General features: G+C 49.1%; 1 protein-coding gene across 1 annotated transcript; it reads right to left on the reverse strand.

Annotated features, from left to right (window-relative positions):
* Positions 1–621: 621 nt before the first annotated feature.
* Positions 622–16,262, reverse strand: LOC139234634 (matrix metalloproteinase-21-like). The gene is made up of 8 exons (XM_070865320.1): positions 16,073–16,262; positions 9,917–10,029; positions 8,355–9,051; positions 6,357–6,496; positions 5,194–5,335; positions 3,064–3,321; positions 1,836–2,008; positions 622–918 (listed from the first exon to the last, which is right to left on the reverse strand). Exons 1-8 carry the CDS (start codon positions 16,260–16,262, stop codon positions 622–624), a joined length of 2,010 nt encoding a protein of 669 aa, XP_070721421.1.
* Between the last annotated feature and the right edge of the window lie 1,249 nt (positions 16,263–17,511).

Consider the following 17,511-nt stretch of genomic DNA (forward strand, 5'->3'; position numbering starts at 1 on the left):
TAATGTTGTACAATTGAAACACCGATTGGGGCAGATAACCACCTCAATGGTGAAAGAATGTCAAACACGGAAAGTACTGCTGAATTTTACAGCAGTGTTCCACAATGTAACGTCTCGAGAGAACATTGTCGTCTTCAAAAAAAATGCCATTACGGTATGGCAGAACCAGAAGCTTGCACACTCAGCTAAATACTCGGTTCACTCTACAGATACTTGCAGCTCTGGAACTCCCTCCCGAAACCTCTCCGCCTCTCTACCTTTCCTCCTTTAAGATGCTCCATAAAACCTATCTCTTTGGACCAAGTTTTAGGTCACCTGCCGTCATTTCTTCTTGTGTGACTCGGTGGAAAATTTATTGTTTTGTCTTAAAACCCTCCTGTGAAGTGGCTTGGGACGTTTTACTACATTAAAGGTGCTATATCAATACAAGTTGTTGTTGTTGTTGTTGAAGAGCTCGGGTGGATCCTTAAAACAAGTCTCCTCCCAGCTGTGTGGTGCCACTCGGGCGTGAAAAGCTAAGAGCGTGAGTCTTGATCTTTCCTCTTGTCTGTTTGCCTCTCTGTCCCGGTCCAAACGCTCTCTGAATAACTCCTCTAACTTTGCCAGGGTCGGTTCTTGGCCTCATGTCACGGTGGAGGGGTGCACGTCGCAGATATCCAGCCACTGCTCGCTGACCTTGCTCCGGGGCCACAGGCCATTGTAAGGCAGGCTGGGGCTGGTCGCCCTCTCCCGCCTGCTGATCACCCTCCAGAAATAAACCCCCTTGAGGAAGAAGGTGGCCCTGTGGGTGTAGGAATAGTAGACCGCGTCCAGATTGCCCGTCGGATGGTCCCCTGGCACCACGGGCGGGAAGACATCGATGATGCTTCTCGGGTGTCCAGTCACCCTCAGGTTCGTGTTGACATTAAACGCCGCAACCTGTTGGAACCAGAGTTTATCAGTGATTGGAAAAAAACGCGCATCAAGGAAATAGTCAAGCAGCGAAACCAACGGCAGACCCACTATCACCAACATCACAGCACAGGGCGCTGACATCTGGCCGGGGCATTCCTTAAAGGGGAGGCCACTTGCGCCATAGCCTACCATCTTTTTTTGTCAGATGACTTTTCCGTCGCCCGACAATGGTGGTGCTTGCCTTGGATGGGCCGCCATCGTGCAGCCCAGCGCTCCTCATTGTGCGCCGGGCCGCTGGCCCAGTTCAGATTGTCCCTGGTGGCCCGGTGGTGACCACCAGAGGGCCGTGCAGTGTCCGCGGTGCCCCCCCACCCCCCCCCCCTTAACTGAAGGGGCGGAGCATTGTGGCGCATCAGCGTGACGCTGACAGCTCGGGAGCGCTCCCCCGCCCCCACCCCCCCCCCACGACGGAGTGGGGCGCCTGTGACAGCGCTCTGCCTCGTTTGAGGGGCGCAAACAGCAATTCCACGCTGGCGGAGGCACTTCCGACCTGGGCGTTAACTGAAGGTTAACCCCGGAAGGTTACCAAACCCACCCCCCCCCCCCGCCCCACCGCAAGGGGCGAGGGGCAATTTCTCTCCTTTTGTGCTCGGGAAATGTCACATCGTTTTTGCATCTCAATTAATCGTTGGTAGATCTCTGGTGGTCGGAGTAATTGGGCACGAGTGTGACGCAGACATGTGAATGAGCTGCAGTGTAACACGGGAGGAAATCCTCGGAGTCGGTGTTTTTTTATGGAATTAGTTACAATCGATCATTGCAACTTAGAAAAGACCCATCATCCCTGCAGCAAGCCTGAGGGGAAAGGGAAAATGAATACAGTGCCACCAATGGAGAAGCCGAGAGGGATGGACACACTTGGACAGGGAAGTAACGCTCACCATGCTGTCCTTGAAGAAGTAAATACACTGATCGCGTCTGTCGAAGAAGGCGGCGTTAATGGGACCAGAAATCCCAGGGAATCCGCTGGAGATGAGCTTGGGATATCTGACACCCCGCGGGTCCTCTGTGTACGCACGGTCGTTTATACTGTCATACCTCCAGTACTGAGTTCCTATCGGACAAATGGAACCATATGGAATGGCGTGTGTCAAAGTTATGAAATATTATCAAAACATATTGAATAGGAAGCTCACTCTCTCTCACCATTACTGGTCAGGTTTTTCTGTCAAGCGTTGTAAACCACGGCCGATGTTTCTCATTCATTCATGTTTGTCCTGTCAACTATCGTGCTGTAGTTTTAGGCTCTGGCCACAAGGTGGCTCTGTGGAGCGAGTTTCTGAGCTCTTGCTCCCAATGTGGAACGTCCAGAGATTGCGAAAGGTGCGATATAAATGCAAGTTCTGTCTTTACCCCTGGAAATAGCCTCTTTCGGCAGTTGTATCCCAATGGGCCGTAACGGTGAAGGCGAGTGGACACTGCTCCGCCACCCTGCTCCCGCGTTCAAAGCTGGTGCCCCACATCATCTGATGAGAGGCAGCAGAAGATGAACTCCAACAAGAGCAGGGAGGGTTATGCTTGAACCGTACAAAACACTAGTTAGGCCACAGTGTGCAGTTCTGCTCACACTACAGGAAAGATGTGATTGCACCAGAGAGGGTACAGAGGAGATTTACCAGGATGTTGCCCGGACTGGAGAATTTTAGCGATGAGGAAAGATGGGATATGCTGGGGTTGTTTTCTTTGGAACAGAGGAGGCTGAGGCGAGACCTTTTTGAGGTGTATAAAATTATGAGGGGCCTGGATAGAATGGATAGGAAGGACCTATTTCCCTGAGCAGGGGGGTCAACAACCAGGGGGCATAGATTTAAAGTAATTGGTAGAAGGTTTAGAGGGGAGTTGAGGAGAATGTTTTCACCCAGAGGGTGGTGGGGGTCTAGAACTCACTGCCTGAAAGGGTGGTAGAGGCAGAAACCCTCATCACATTTAAAAAGTACTTGGATGTGCACCTGAAGTGCCGTAACCTGCAGGGCTACAGACCGAGAGCTGGAAAGTGGGATTAGGCTGGATAGCTCTTGGTCGGCCGGCGCGACACGATGGGCCGAAATGGTCTCCTTCCGTGCTGTAAATTTTTCTGTGATTAGGGCTGCGGCCTGGATAGTTGGCTACCTTTGAAGAAGTAAGCGGCGTCCCTTGACCACGTGCAGACGTGCACAAAGGCGTCGATGCCCGCCGTGGGAATGCCACGCCAGCCGGTGGAGATTGGCAGCGGGTCTCCGTAGCGGGTCCGATTGTGCCGGTTCTCGTACATCCAGTACCAACTGTGGCGGAAGAAATACGTGTTGAAGCCGATGACCAGCTTGCCGTCCGGACCCCTCTCCCTTCGCACCCAGTCAAAGACTGTGTCAAACGGTGCCTCGCAGACCCCTGCCCAGGAAGGAAAGAGGGAAAAGTTGTAAAAACTTAATGAAAGAAGAACACAGAAGTGCATCAAAGGCTGTCACCAGTGAAAGATAAGTGGTCTTTTTTATCTTCAGTTTGACCGCGTTTCTTTTTATAGAAAGTCTTGAATTTATATAGTGCCTTTCACAACCAGCTCACGTCCCAAAGTGCTTTACAGCCAATGAAGTACTTTTTGGAGTGTAGTCACTGTTGTAATGTGGGAAACGCAGCAGACAATTTGCGCACAGCAAGCTCCCACACACAGCAATGTGATAAAGACCAGATAATCTGTTTTTAGTGATGTTGATTGAGGGATAAATATTAGCCAGGACACCAGGGATAACTCCCCTGCTCTTCTTCAAAATACTGGCCGCGGGATCTTTTACGTCCACCTGAGAGAGCAGACGGGGCCTCGGTTTAACGTCTCATCCAAAAGACGGCACCTCTGACAGTGCAGCGTTCCCTCGGTATTGCACTGGAGTGTCAGCCTAGATTTTTGTGCTCAAGTCTCTGGAGTGGGACCTGAACCCACAACCTTCTGAGTGTGCTACCCACTGAGCCACAGCTGACACTCAAGGAAAGTCACTCCGCAACATATAAGGAAGTAGATACAGTACTGTTGGTGGTTCACAGTATCTGTTACTTGGGATCCATGGACGGCATAATTAGCAACGCTGCATTTGGTAACTTCTCTCTCGATCTACTAGTCCCCATTCTACACCTTTCTCACATTTACTTCTCCCCAATTCTATTCTGTTCCTGCAACATTTCCCCCTTCCTGTAACAAACACACACACACACATACGCACGTACACACACACATATACACACGTACACACACACACACATACGTACACACACACACATATACACACGTACACACACACACATACGCACGTACACACACACACACACACACACACGTACGTACACACACACACATATACACACGTACACACACACACGCACACACGCATGTACACCTACTTACACCTCACCTGTTTACTCCCCCACCCGGAATAAACCCTGCCATGTAGACTGCCTTACCCCAAAGCCGCCTCCCCCTCCTCCCTCCGTCCAATGAAAGCCGCTGCCCACTCGCACACGAGAAGAACGGACACTTGGGTAGGCTGCTGGAGGATTGTTGCGGTCTTTGAAAGCGGTCCTCAGCAAGTGCCAGCCCTATAAGGGGATCAGTTTATTGGACGGGAAACAAATGGAGTGATCACATGATCTGGGTCTCCCAGCGAGGAATGACACTGGCAGGGAGCAAGTCTTGGAATATCGGGTGCATGGCCCATGGTTTTGCCGCCTCACATTTTAAAGGACAGAAAATCACGGGCTGTGTATCCACCATCACATTCAAGGCTGAGATTGACAGATTCTTGAGCTACAGGGTGAGTCAAGGGTTAATAGAGAGCAGACAGGAAAGTGTTGAGGCCAAGATCAGATCAGCCATGAGGGGCCATATGACCGACTCCTGCTTTTTTATGTACTTATCTTGTGGGATGCGCATTCTTTGACTGTCTCTGGGAGGATCAGTCTATTGCTGGTATACCTCAGCACCATCTCATCCAAGCTCCCCTATGAGTCATGCACCCTCCTGACCTGGAACTCCCTCGCTAACAGCACTGTAGGAGCTCCTTCTGCTCACATGGACTGCAGCGGTTCAAGAAGGTAGCTCACCACCACTTTCTCCAGGGGCAATTAAGGATGGGCAATAAATGCCAGCGACACTCACATCCCGTGAATTAATGAAAGTTAAATACAAAATCCGGTTTAGAAACAGGTGCCCCTGTGCTTGGACCAACTTCCAAAATACGTCTCAACGTCCCAACGTACAAAGAGGGTCCTTACCATACAGCTGCTGAATGGCTTTTCTGTCCGTCCGATCCAACTCCATGTCTCTGCCCAGCGCACTGTAGTTGGGCTGCATTATTGACCCCCTGCTGTATGTATGAGGCAAGCCCAACACATGTCCCACCTCATGCACGGCCACCTACAAGTGAGGAAAATGCACAGACTACGGTTATTCCGTGTTACAGAATTTTGTTACCTCCAGACTCAACTATTCCAACGCACTCCTGGCTGGCCTCCCACATTGTACCCTGCATAAACTAGAGGTGATCCAAAACTCGGCTGCCCCTGTGTCCTAACTTGCACCGAGTTCCACTCACCCATCACACCCTGTGCTCGCTGACCTACATTGGCTTTCGGTTAAGCAACGCCACGATTTCAAAATTCTCATCCTTGTTTCCCTCCATGGCCTCGTCCCTCCCTATCTCTGTAATCTCCTCCAGCCCACAACCACCCCGCCCCCCCCCCCCTACCCCAGAGATGTTTGCGCTCCTCTAATTCTGCCCTCTTGAGCATCCCTGATTATAATCGCTCAACCAGCAGTGGCCGTGCCTTCTGTTGCCTGGGTCCCAAGCTCTGGAACTCCCTGCTTCAACCTCTCCCCCTCACTACCTCTCTTTCCTCCTTCAAGACGCTCCTTAAAACATACCTCTTTGACCAAGCTTTTGGTCACCTGCGCTAATTTCTACTTATGGGGCTCGGTGTCAAATTTTCTTATCTCCTAATACTCCTGTGAAACGCCTTGGGATGTTTCACTACGTTAAAGGTGCTATATAAATACAAGTTATTATGTTGGGAATTCGGGCTTAGAAGCACAGAATCCTACACCACAGAAGGAGGCCATTCGGCCCATCGTGTCTGTGCCGGCCGACAAAGAGCGATCCAATTAGTCCCACTCCCCCTGCTCTTTCCCCACAGCCCTTGCAAATGTTTGCTTCTTTCAAGTATTTATCCAAGTCCCTTTTGGAAAGTTACTTTCGAATCGGCTTCCACCTTTCGGGTCGTCATTGCATACAGCGTGTAAAAAAAATAATAATTCTCCACATCACGTCTTTGGTTCTGTTACCAATGATTTGAAATCTGAGCCCTCTGGTTAGCTGCCTGGAGGAAGCCGTTTCACCCCCCCCCACTCCCCCCCCCTTCTGGCGAACCCTCTTGCTCACCCTCAGCAGGCTGATGCCCTGGTTGTTGTTGGGCGCGGTGAAGTGTTCGTCATCATCGAAGTGAATGGCTCCATTCTGCCATGAGTGAGCCACCTCCAGCCCAGCCCCGTCGAATGCCTGCGAGCAGCCTAAATGGCGTCCTGAGGAAACATAGAAACATAGAAACATAGAAAATAGGTTCAAGGAATAGGCCATTCGGCCCTTCGAGCCTGCACCACCATTCAATATGATCATGGCTGATCATGCAACTTCAGTACCCCATTCCTGCTTTCTCGCCATACCCCTTGATCTCTTTTAGCCGTAAGGGGCACATCTAACTCCCGTTTGAATATATCTAATGAACTGGCCTCAACAACTTTCTGTGGTAGAGAATTCCACAGGTTCACAATTCTCTGAGTGAAGAAGTTTCTCCTCGTCTCAGTCCTAAATGACTTACCCCTTACCCTTAGACTGTGACCCCTGGTTCTGGACTTCCCCAACATCGGGAACATTCTTCCTGCATCTAACCTGTCCAATTCCGTCAGAATTTTATATGTTTCTATGAGATGCCCTCTCATTCTTCTAAATTCCAGTGAATATAAGCCTAGTCGATCCAGTCTTTCTTGACATGTCAGAAAGGAAATGTGCTTTTAAACCCACTGAAAGGAAAGTTCCAAACGTTGCTGAACTATGAAGCTGATGTCCTTTGTGTCGCACAACATTTTGGACACTGTCGAGTAGGTTTTCATACCTTACAACAGCGACTACACGTCAGCCGTGGCTCAGTGGGCAGCACTCTTGCCTCTGAGTCAGAAGATTGTGGGTTCAAGTCCCACTCCAGGAACTTGAGCAGATAAATCTAGGCTGACACTCCCAGTGCAGTGCTGAGGGAGTGCTGCACTGTCGGAGGTGCTGTCTTTCAGATGAGACGTTAAACCGAGGCACCGTCTGTTCTCTCTCAGGTGGATGTAAAAGATCCCATGGCACTATTTCGAAGAAGAGCAGGAGAGTTATCTCCGGTGTCCTGGGGCCAATATATATATCTCAATCAACATTGCAAAAACAGATTATCTGGTCATTATCACATTGCTGTTTGCGGGAGCTTGCTTGTGCTCAAATTGACTGCCGCGTTTCCCACATTATAACAGTGACTACACTCTAAAAGTACTTGATTGGCTGTAAAGCGCTTTGAGATGCCCGGTGGTCACTTCAAGTGCCTATCCAAGTACTTTTTAAATGCGATGAGGGTTTCTGCCTCTAACATCCTTTCAGACAGTGAGTTCCAGACTCCCACCATCCTCTGGGTGAAAACATTTCTCAACTCCCCTCTAATCCTTCTACTAATTACTTTATATCTGTGCCCCCTGGTTATTGACCCCTCTGCTAAAGGCAATACGTCCTTCCTATCCACTCTATCTAGGCCCCTCGTAATTTTATACACCTCAATTAAATCTCCCCTCAGCCGCCTCCATTCTTTCCTGCATGCTCGGTACTGCTCTCACTCATGTTCACTGATGCTGACTTATGAGGAAAGGTTGAGTAGGTTGGGCCTCTACTCATTGGAATTCAGAAGAATGAGAGGTGATCTTATCGAAACGTATAAGATTATGAGGGGACTTGACAAGGTGGATTCAGAGAGGATGTTTTCACTGATGGGGGAGACTAGAACTAGAGGGCATGATCTTAGAATAAGGGGCCGCCCATTTAAAACTGAGATGAGGAGAAATTTCTTCTCTCAGAGGGTTGTAAATCTGTGGAATTCGCTGCCTCAGAAAGCTGTGGAAGCTGGGACATTGAATAAATTTAAGACAGAGATAGACAGTTTCTTAAACAGTAAGGAAATAAGGGGTTATGGGAGCGGGCGGGGAAGTGGACCTGAGTCTATGATTGGATCAGCCATGATCGTGTAAAATGGCGGAGCAGGCTCGAGGGGCCGTATGGCCTACTCCTGCTCCTATTTCTTATGTTCTTATAGGTGCTGCCAATAGCAGGTCTGAGCGAACCTGGCGACTTTTTTACCTGTTCCGAATCCCAGTGTGATGTCCACAGCTGAGACGGATGACCCCAGCTCCTCTTCGAAGTCCACGGGCGTGACCTCGCTCCACAGTCGGAAGGCGAGGCGGATCGCGGCTCTCTGCTCCGCCACCGGCAGCTGAGAGCTGTACCCCTCACTCAGCAATCGCCATTTGAGCTTGCGCTTGCCAAAGGCCAGGCCGGAGACATTGCCGTCTGCCACCTCCGTCCTCCTGCCTCTTGACTTCCGCCCGCGGAAGAGGCGGCGTAGAAATCGCTTCTCGCGGACGAGACCGCTGGTGGTTGCGTTGGCTTTGGCTCCGACTCCGGCCGCCTGGCCGGTGCCTTCTGTGCCACTTGGGGAAGATGTCGCGTTGAGGGGTAACTGAGCATCGGGCAGGGTCTTCTGATCCGGCACCCCGCATCTGGGAGCATTCATTGCTTCTCTTGTAGGCGCATCAAGGACCCCAGTTGCTGGCAGCCCGTTCGTTTCTTGGAAATCCTTCAAGGCCCGGGCAAAAGCTGGGCTTTCTGTGGCTCGGTGTGTCGAAGGGTCCGTCTGGCTTGGGACCTTAATGTCTTCTCCAATCAGGCTCATCAAGTCTGGGGGAGCTGGGTCTTCACCAGCGGCCGTGGCTGTATCTTGGTGCAAGATGGCCTCCCAATTCACAGGCTGGGTCCATCCGTACTTGGCGAGGAATTTCTAGTTGGGATGGAGAAACGAAGTCTGTTAGCCGTTCAAAGATAGCTGGTTCTACACATCTGCTGGAATGCCTTGCTCAGCACTCCAGATTTTGGGATGAAGATGGTGGATAAGGTGGTTAACAAGGCATACAGAATACTTGCCTTTATTAGCCGAGGCAGAGAATACAAGAGCAGGGAGGTTATGCTTGAACTGTATAAAACACCGATTAGGCCACAGCTAGAGTACTGCGTGCAGTTCTGGTCACCGCATTACAGGGAAGATATGATTGCACTAGAGAGGGTACAGAGGAGATTTACGAGGATGTTGGCTGGACTGGAGAATTTTAGCCACGAGGAAAGATTGGATAGGCTGGGTTTGTTTTCTTCGGAACAGAGGAGGCTGAGGGGAGATTGAATTGAGGTGTATAAAATTATGAGGGCCTAGATCGAGTGGATAGGAAGGACCTATTTCCCTTAGCAGAGGAATCAATAACCAGTGGGCATATATTTGAAGTAATTGGTCGAAGGTTTACAGGGGATTTGAGGAGAATTTTCTTTACCCAGTTGGGTGGTGGGGGTCTGGAACTCACTGCCTGAAAGGGCGGTAGAGGCAGAAACAGTCACCACATTTAAAAAGTACCTGGATGTGCACTTTAAGTGCCGTAACCTGCAGGGCTACGGTCTGAGAGCTGGAAAGTGGGATTAGGCCAGATAGGACTTTGTCGGCCGGCGCGGACACAATGGACCTAATGGCCTCCTTCGGTGCTGTAAATTTCTAAGATCCGAGCAAGGAGATTGGATGTGGCCAGCAGTTAATCCCAGGGACCTGGGTATGAATCAGGTTGGGCTGCAGTTGGCAGCAGAAGAATACATGGTGGAACAACCCTGTCCTTGAGAGGGCAGCACTTGATTGGCTTGCTCTGAGCAAGTGGCATTTTCAGAAATCGGACCTCAATCAGGATCTGGTGGTTCCGATGGGCATCTTGGGTTTTAAAAGCTACAAGGAAAGAAAGCAAGTTTTGGTGCATTATAACAAAACAGTCCACATTAACACCTTTATAACTCTCAACTTGGATCCAATGGAACAGCCTTAAAACCTGCGAACAATAGAATGTTCCAACAAAAATTGAAATTCACATCCGGCTTTCACGGGTTGCAAAAAAGGCGGACAGCAAGTATAAGTTAGCGACCAGAAACTGTGTTCGCTCGGCATTAATTTTAAAACCAGACGCAGAACGAGTGATTTGCGCCGCTCCGTTACCTGGGCGGAATATTGAGCGGCGATCGGCGTGGCTTGATGGGACACTCTGATGTCAGAGCGATCCCTGGAGTGAAAGATTCTCTCTAAGGCTGCCAGGTTGCAGAAGATGCCGGCGATGGTGCCAAGGACAACAGGGCAGTTCATTTCTGAGGCCGCTCAGTCTCATTCAGGGTTCTGCAGGAGCAGGGATGGGGGAGTGTTCCTGTTGAGTCGCTCTCTTTTTTTATATTGAAACCTTCTCACCTGGCTCCACCTCCGAACTATCCAGGCGAAGATCATTTTTTTTTGTTGCCAGATAATCTTTGCAGTGGAAGAACACGGAACAATGATATGCCTGACCAGCACACTTATGTCATAGGTTTTCTGTGCTGTTTTTGTCGAGCTGTATTATGCTGCAGTACTTGAATTGCCAGATCTTTGGAGCATCCTAAAGATATTGAAGGGGAGGTGTCCCGGCTGACCTGGATAGATTGCAACAATTAAACTGCAAATTGAGAGTAAGTGCATATCTTGAAGAAAGATTCTTCAATTCTTTCTTTGCAAAATAAATCGTTTTCCACAATTTCACAACAAAAGGCTAACATTGAAACAACAACTTAGAAACATAGAAACATAGAAAATAGGTGCAGGAGTAGGCCATTCGGCCCTTCAAGCCTGCACCGACATTCAATATGATCATGGCTGATCATGCAACTTCAGTATCCCATTCCTGCTTTCTCTCCATACCCCTTGATCCCTTTAGCCGTAAGGGCCACATCTAACTCCCTTTTGAATATATCTAACGAACTGGCCTCAACAACTTTCTGTGGCAGAGAATTCCACAGGTTCACAATTCTCTGAGTGAAGAAGTTTCTCCTCATCTCGGTCCTAAATGGCTTACCCCTTATCCTTAGACTGTGACCCCTGGTTCTGGACTTCCCCAACATCGGGAACATTCTTCCTGCATCTAACCTGTCCAATCCCGTCAGAATGTTATTCTATGAGATCCCCTCACATTTATGTAGCACCTGTAACATAGTAAAACGTCCCAAGGTGCTTCACCGGAGCGATATCAGACAAAATTTGACACCGAACCACAGAAGGAGATAATTAGAAAATGCTGGAAATCTCAGCGGGTCAGGTAGTGTTTGTGGAGAGAGAGAGACTGAGTTAACATTTCAGGTCGATGACCCTTCGTTAGAACTCCACCAGAGTTCTGACGAAGGGTCATCGACCTGAAAAGTTAACTCTGTCTCTCTCTCTCCACAAACGCTACTTGACCCACTGAGATTTCCAGCATTTTTCTATTTTTCTTTCAGATTCCAGCATCCGCAGTATTTTGCTTTTGTAAGGAGATATCAGGACAGGTGACCAAAAGATTGGGCAGAGGGTTAGTTTTAAGGAGTGTCTTGAAGGAGGAGAGAGAGAGAGGTGGAGAGGTTTAGGGAGGGAATTCCAGAGCTTGGGGCCCAGGCAACAGAAGGTACGGACACCAACAGTGGAGCAATTAAAATCAGGGATAAGCAAGAGGCCATAATTGGAGGAGCGCAGAGATCTCGGAGGGTTGGGATGAGACCATAGAGGGATTTGAAATAAAGAATGATTTTTCTTTTCAAATCGAGGCATGCCTGGACCAGGAGCTAATATAGGTCAGCGAGCGGAGGGATTCTGAGTGAACACGTGCCTTGTTCCCCCATTACTTTTTTCAGCAAATTCCTGTCCATAAAGTTGGGGCATTTGCACATCAATTGCCGATTAAACTCAACATAAAGTTAAGTCTAGTCATTAATAGTGTAAGTCGCGATACAGTACGTGGACGACGCTTGCGTCTGCGCACATTCAGAGGCTGATCTCCAGGACATAGTCAACATCTTCACTGCAGCGTACGAAAGCATGGGCCTTACACTAAACATCCGTAAGACAAAGGTCCTCCACCAGCCTGTCCTCGCCATACAGCACTGCCCCCACCCCCCCCCGGTCATCAAGATCCACGACTCGGCCCTAGACAATGTGGACCATTTCCCATACCTCAGGAGCCTATTATCAGCAAGGGCAGACATCGACAACGAAGTTCGACACCGCCTCCAATGCGCCAGCGCAGCCTTCGACCGTCTGAGGAAGAGAGTGTTCGAAGATCAGGCCCTCAAATCTGGCACCAAACTTATGGTCTACAGGATACCAGCTCTCCTGATTAGCTCAGAGACGTGGACACCTCAAATCGCTGGAGAAATACCACCAACAATGTCTCCGCAAGATCCTGCAAATCCCCTGGGAGGACAGCAGCACCAACATTAGTGTTCTTGATCAGGCCAACATCCCCAGCATCGAAGCACTGACCACATTCAACCAGCTCCGTTGGGCGGGCCACATTGTTCGCATGCCTGATACAAGACTCCCAAAGCAAATGCTCTACTCGGAACTCCTACATGGCAAGCGAGCCCCAGGTGGGCAGAGGAAACATTTCAAAGACACCCTCAAAGCCTCCTTGATAAAATGCAACATCCCCATCGACACCTGGGAATCCCTGGCCAAAGACCGCCCTAAGTGGAGGAAGTGCATCCGGGAGGGCGCTGAGCAACTCGAGTCTCATCGCCGAGAGCCTGCAGAAAGTAAGCGCAGGCAGTGAAAGGAGCGTGCGGCAAACCAGACTCCCCACACACCCTTTCCTTCAACTATTGTCTGTCCCACGTGTGACAGAGACTGTAATTCCCATATTGGACTATTCAGTCACCTGAGAACTCACTTTGAGAGTGGAAACAAACCTTCCTCAATTTCAAGGGACTGCCTATGCTGATGTGATGAAGTTTTCTTTTACCGGCGTGATAATTGTTAATGATTGCCAATCAATCGCACTTGCCCAGAAAGAGGACAATTAAAAGTATGAAGTCTCATTCCTTCTGGTAGTGAATTGTTGTTGGAGATTTTAAAAAGTCACATTTTAAAATTGAAATAAAATCTTACTTTTCCTTTTCTCTCTCTTAAGCCGTTCTTTCCTTCTGTTATATATGCAGACTATAGATATACTCTCTGTGTAGTCACTGTATAGTTGCATAGATGGACACTTGTTACCTGATGTACTATCAATAAGGTTTACACTGTGTATATACTATGCTGGCACCACTAGAGGGTGCAACTGGCGGAGATCGGGGTTTCCTGCTCCTGTGGCAGAGGCTGTCCACTAGAGGGCACTGCGGTGGGAGACCTGAGGGTCACCTGCATAGTTGTGCAGGACCCAGTAAAAAAAGGCTGCCCACCATGCTTGTGCCTCACTCTGGAGTTACGAATAAAGGACCAAGGTCACTACAGTTTGAGTACAACACATTGCCTCGTGGAGTCATTCATAAGTGCATTACAGACATAACACCTTCTATATACTTCTCTTTCTGTAGCTGATTTGACATTGAATTCACCCTTTTTCCACTAATTATTTCAAATTCCTTTCACCTCATTGGTGAAGGAGATACACTGTTTGTGCTGTTGTTCACCGAGGTCCCAGATGCCCTGTTGCCCTCGCTGCGGCGTTATCGGCTCGCACTTCCAGCAACTTTGTGGGCAAAACATTTTTGAACTGACGGGTGCAGGAACAAGTCTGACTGAGATGCCCCCGCTCCTGCAATTTCTGGCCCTATTGAACAAGTCTGATTTTACAGCAAAAACACAAAAGAATGGAAATCACCAGAAATTGCCCAACTGCCTCTCTCAAAATGTGACCATTTGAGAAAACGCAGAGCTCACTGCTGCCGTGAATTATCCTGTGTGTTTTGACATATCACAAGCTCCTCTTTCTCATTTTGATTGCCATTCGATGTCACTGGACCGTTACTGAAGGAGTCCTTTAGTTCTCATTAAATGACTGATTACCAATCCTCAATCAACCACCAGGATCAGAAACCAGGTCACCCGGCAGTCGTGGGATGCAGTGATGTGTGGATCTTGCTGTGTAACTGCACCGGTAATCCACAGCATTCCATAACTGATTTATTTCTTTCCTTTCAATTCAGTTTCTGAGAAAATAAATTTGTTTCTTCCATTATTTTTGTTGCTTTGTAAGTCAGGTCTTGTGAATTCCCTCCCCAACTCCCACAAGTCTTGCTGCACTGCTCCGGCAGAAGTTTGCCTGACTGTTCATTACCAGGCATTAAGTCTCCTGGAGATGACACTCCAGGTTCAACACAAAACAGGAGACTGATGGATTTTCTCCACAATTAGCAGCCTGCTAATACAATGTACTCTCGGCAATTTCCTGTTTCCTAGCCACACGTACCACTGATTCCAAATGGGCATTATCCACTTTGGCATTCAAGTCAAATTTCACCCAACAACACTCAAGAAGGTCGACACCATCCAGGACAAAGCAGCCCATATCCACCATCTTCAACATTCACTCCCTCCACCACCGGTGCACCGTGGCTGCAGTGTGTACCATCCACAAGATGCACTGCAGCAACTCACCAAGGCTTCTTCGGCAGCTCATCCCAAACCCGTGACTTCTACCACCTAGAAGGACAAGGGCAGCAGGCGCATGGGAACACCACCACCTCCACGTTCCCCTCCAAGTCACACACACCATCCTGACTTGGAAATATATCGGCCGTTCCTTCATCATCGCTGGGTCACAATCCTGGAACTCCCTCCCTAACAGCACTGTGGGAGCACCTTCACCGCACGGACTGCAGTGGTTCAAGAAGGCGGCTCACCACCACCTTCTCAAGGGGCGATTAGGGATGGGCAATAAATGTCGGCCTTGCCAGCGATGCCCACATCCCGGGAATGAATACAAATAGATTTCACCTTGTGACATCCTGTTCCTGATCGCCTTCTATGCGTAGTGTGTGGGGGTGGGGCGCAAATGCATTTTTTGTACCAAGCTACCTGTTGTCCGCAGTAATCTCTCCCTCCACAGCTAAAATGCTTGGCGCGGTGGTCAAGCATTTTATCTACGAGGAAAGATTAAAGTTGTTTTCTTTGGAACAGAGGAGGCTGAGGGGAGATTTAATTAAACTGTATAAAATTTTGAGGGGCTTAGATAGAGTGCATAGGAAGGACCAATTTCCTTTAGCAGAGGGGTCATAAACCAAGGCCCATAGATTTAAAATAATTGGTAGAAGGATTAGAGGGGAGTTTAGGAGAACCTTTTTCACCCAGAGGGTGGTGGGGGTCTGGAACTCACTGCCTGAAAGGGTGGTAGAGGCAGAAACCCTCACCACATTTAAAAAGTACTTGGATATGCACTTAAAGAGCCGTAACCTACAGGGCTATGGACCTAGAGCTGGAAAGTGGGATTAGGCTGGCTAGCTCTTTCGGCTGGTACAGACACGATGGGCCGAATGGCCTCCTTCCATGCCATAAATTTCTATGATTCTATGATTCTATGATTCTAGATATCTATTTCCACTGTGAAGAACCTTTGGGATTTTTTTTACATTAAAAGCACTAGGTGTTTTATTTAAATCTTCCATTTAAAAGCAAGCACAGTACATGGACTGAGGGACTTGTGTTCCCAGTGTGGGCAGATAACCCGGACAGAACCGATCTGTCGACTTTTAACACCAAAGCCAGCCAGTGATGTCTTAGATTATTCTTGCCCACGGTTAGAGATTTAGCCATTTTAACATGCTGCGAAGCGTATTATAACAAACTTAAATAGGCAGTTTCCATTAGAATCACGTACAAGGAATTTATAATGGAAATACAAAATGGACACCATGCATGGCTTTAAAATGGGGATTGAATAATGCCTAGTTTCATTATCTCTCTCCCCCTCCCCACCCCACTTTCACCTAATTTGGCCGTGACCTACCATGAGCAACACCACCAGAGATCGACCAATAATATATTGGGCCGGATTTTTGGCAGGTTGGCGACCAGGTTTTCATGACGATTTGGCTCTCCGCGGCGAAAACCCAGTCGCCAAGCCCGGCAGGATCCCCGGGGACCTGTTTAAGGCGGTGTTTCCAATTACCGCCGGGGAGATTAGCGCCGACGTGCATCGCCGCGGATTGCGACCGACTTTCGGCTCTCTCCCGACCCGTACGCCGCGCCCAGAATAGCGACAGGGTCAAACCTGTCGGTGCAGCCCTGCCAGCAGCGGTAAGTACAAAAATCTGTGAAAAAAAAATGGTACGTTAAAGTTTTTATTAATATTTTTTGCAGCGATTACTTAGTTAAGGGTCTTGTGAATGTTGTTTGGAATATTTTTTTTTCCCCCCTCCTAAGGTCTCTCTCGCAGCACACCCGGCCCCGGACTAAAGTTGCCGAAACTCACGGTTTGCACCACGAATGCTTGTGCAACGCCCCCCACCCCCCCACCCCCTCCCCTCACCGCTGACGTAAAGGCCGAACGTTCGGCCTAAAAATGGTCGCGCAGCGAAAACTTTAAGTTTCACGTATCGACGAAAAACTCCAAAAGCCGAAAATCCGACCCATTAATTTATTGAACTTACTTTCACGGACTCCCTCAGTGAGCTTCAGCCTGTGATGTGTGGCACACCTGCAGCAACCACTAGATGGAGCTCATAAGGTCCAGAAGCTGCCCGTACCCACACTGAGGGCCGCAATGATCTCTGATGCACTTACAGGGATGTCTGCTCCGTCCCAACAGCCTGCAGGCAAAGCCACAGAAGATCCAGTGCTCTGGCACAAATCTTTGCCTGCCCCCAGCTGCACAGAAACCGAACAGCAATCTGTCAGCTGTGGCTCAGTGGGCAGCACTCTCGCCTTCTGAAGGTTGAGGATTCAAATCCCGCTCCAGAGACTTGAGCACAGAATCCAGGCTGACACTCCCAGTACCAGTACTGAGGGAGCGCCGCACTGTCGGAGGTGCCGTCTTTCAGATGAGACATTAAACCGAGGCCCCGTCTCAGGTGGACGTAAAAGATCCCGCGGCAGTCTTTTGAAGAAGAGCAGGGGAGTTATCCCTAGTGTCCTGGCCAATATTTATTCCTCAACAAACATCACTAAAACAGATTACCCGGTCATTATCACTTTTCTGTTTGTGGGAGCTTGCTGTACGCAAATTGGCTGCCGCATTTCCCACATTACAACAGTGACTGCACTCCAAAAGTACTTCGTTGGCGTGAAGCGCTTTGGGACGTCCTGACGTCATGAAAGGCGCTATATAAATGCAAGCATTTCTTTCTTACACCGCAAGGGAGGGAGGGGGCATTGCTACACATCAGTCAAGCAAGATGGGGTTGGCGGAGGTAAATACAACAGTGTATCACGTGTCACTGGGGAGAT

Source organism: Pristiophorus japonicus, chromosome 22 (genome assembly GCF_044704955.1).
Source record: "Pristiophorus japonicus isolate sPriJap1 chromosome 22, sPriJap1.hap1, whole genome shotgun sequence".
NCBI lineage: Eukaryota > Metazoa > Chordata > Chondrichthyes > Pristiophoridae > Pristiophorus > Pristiophorus japonicus.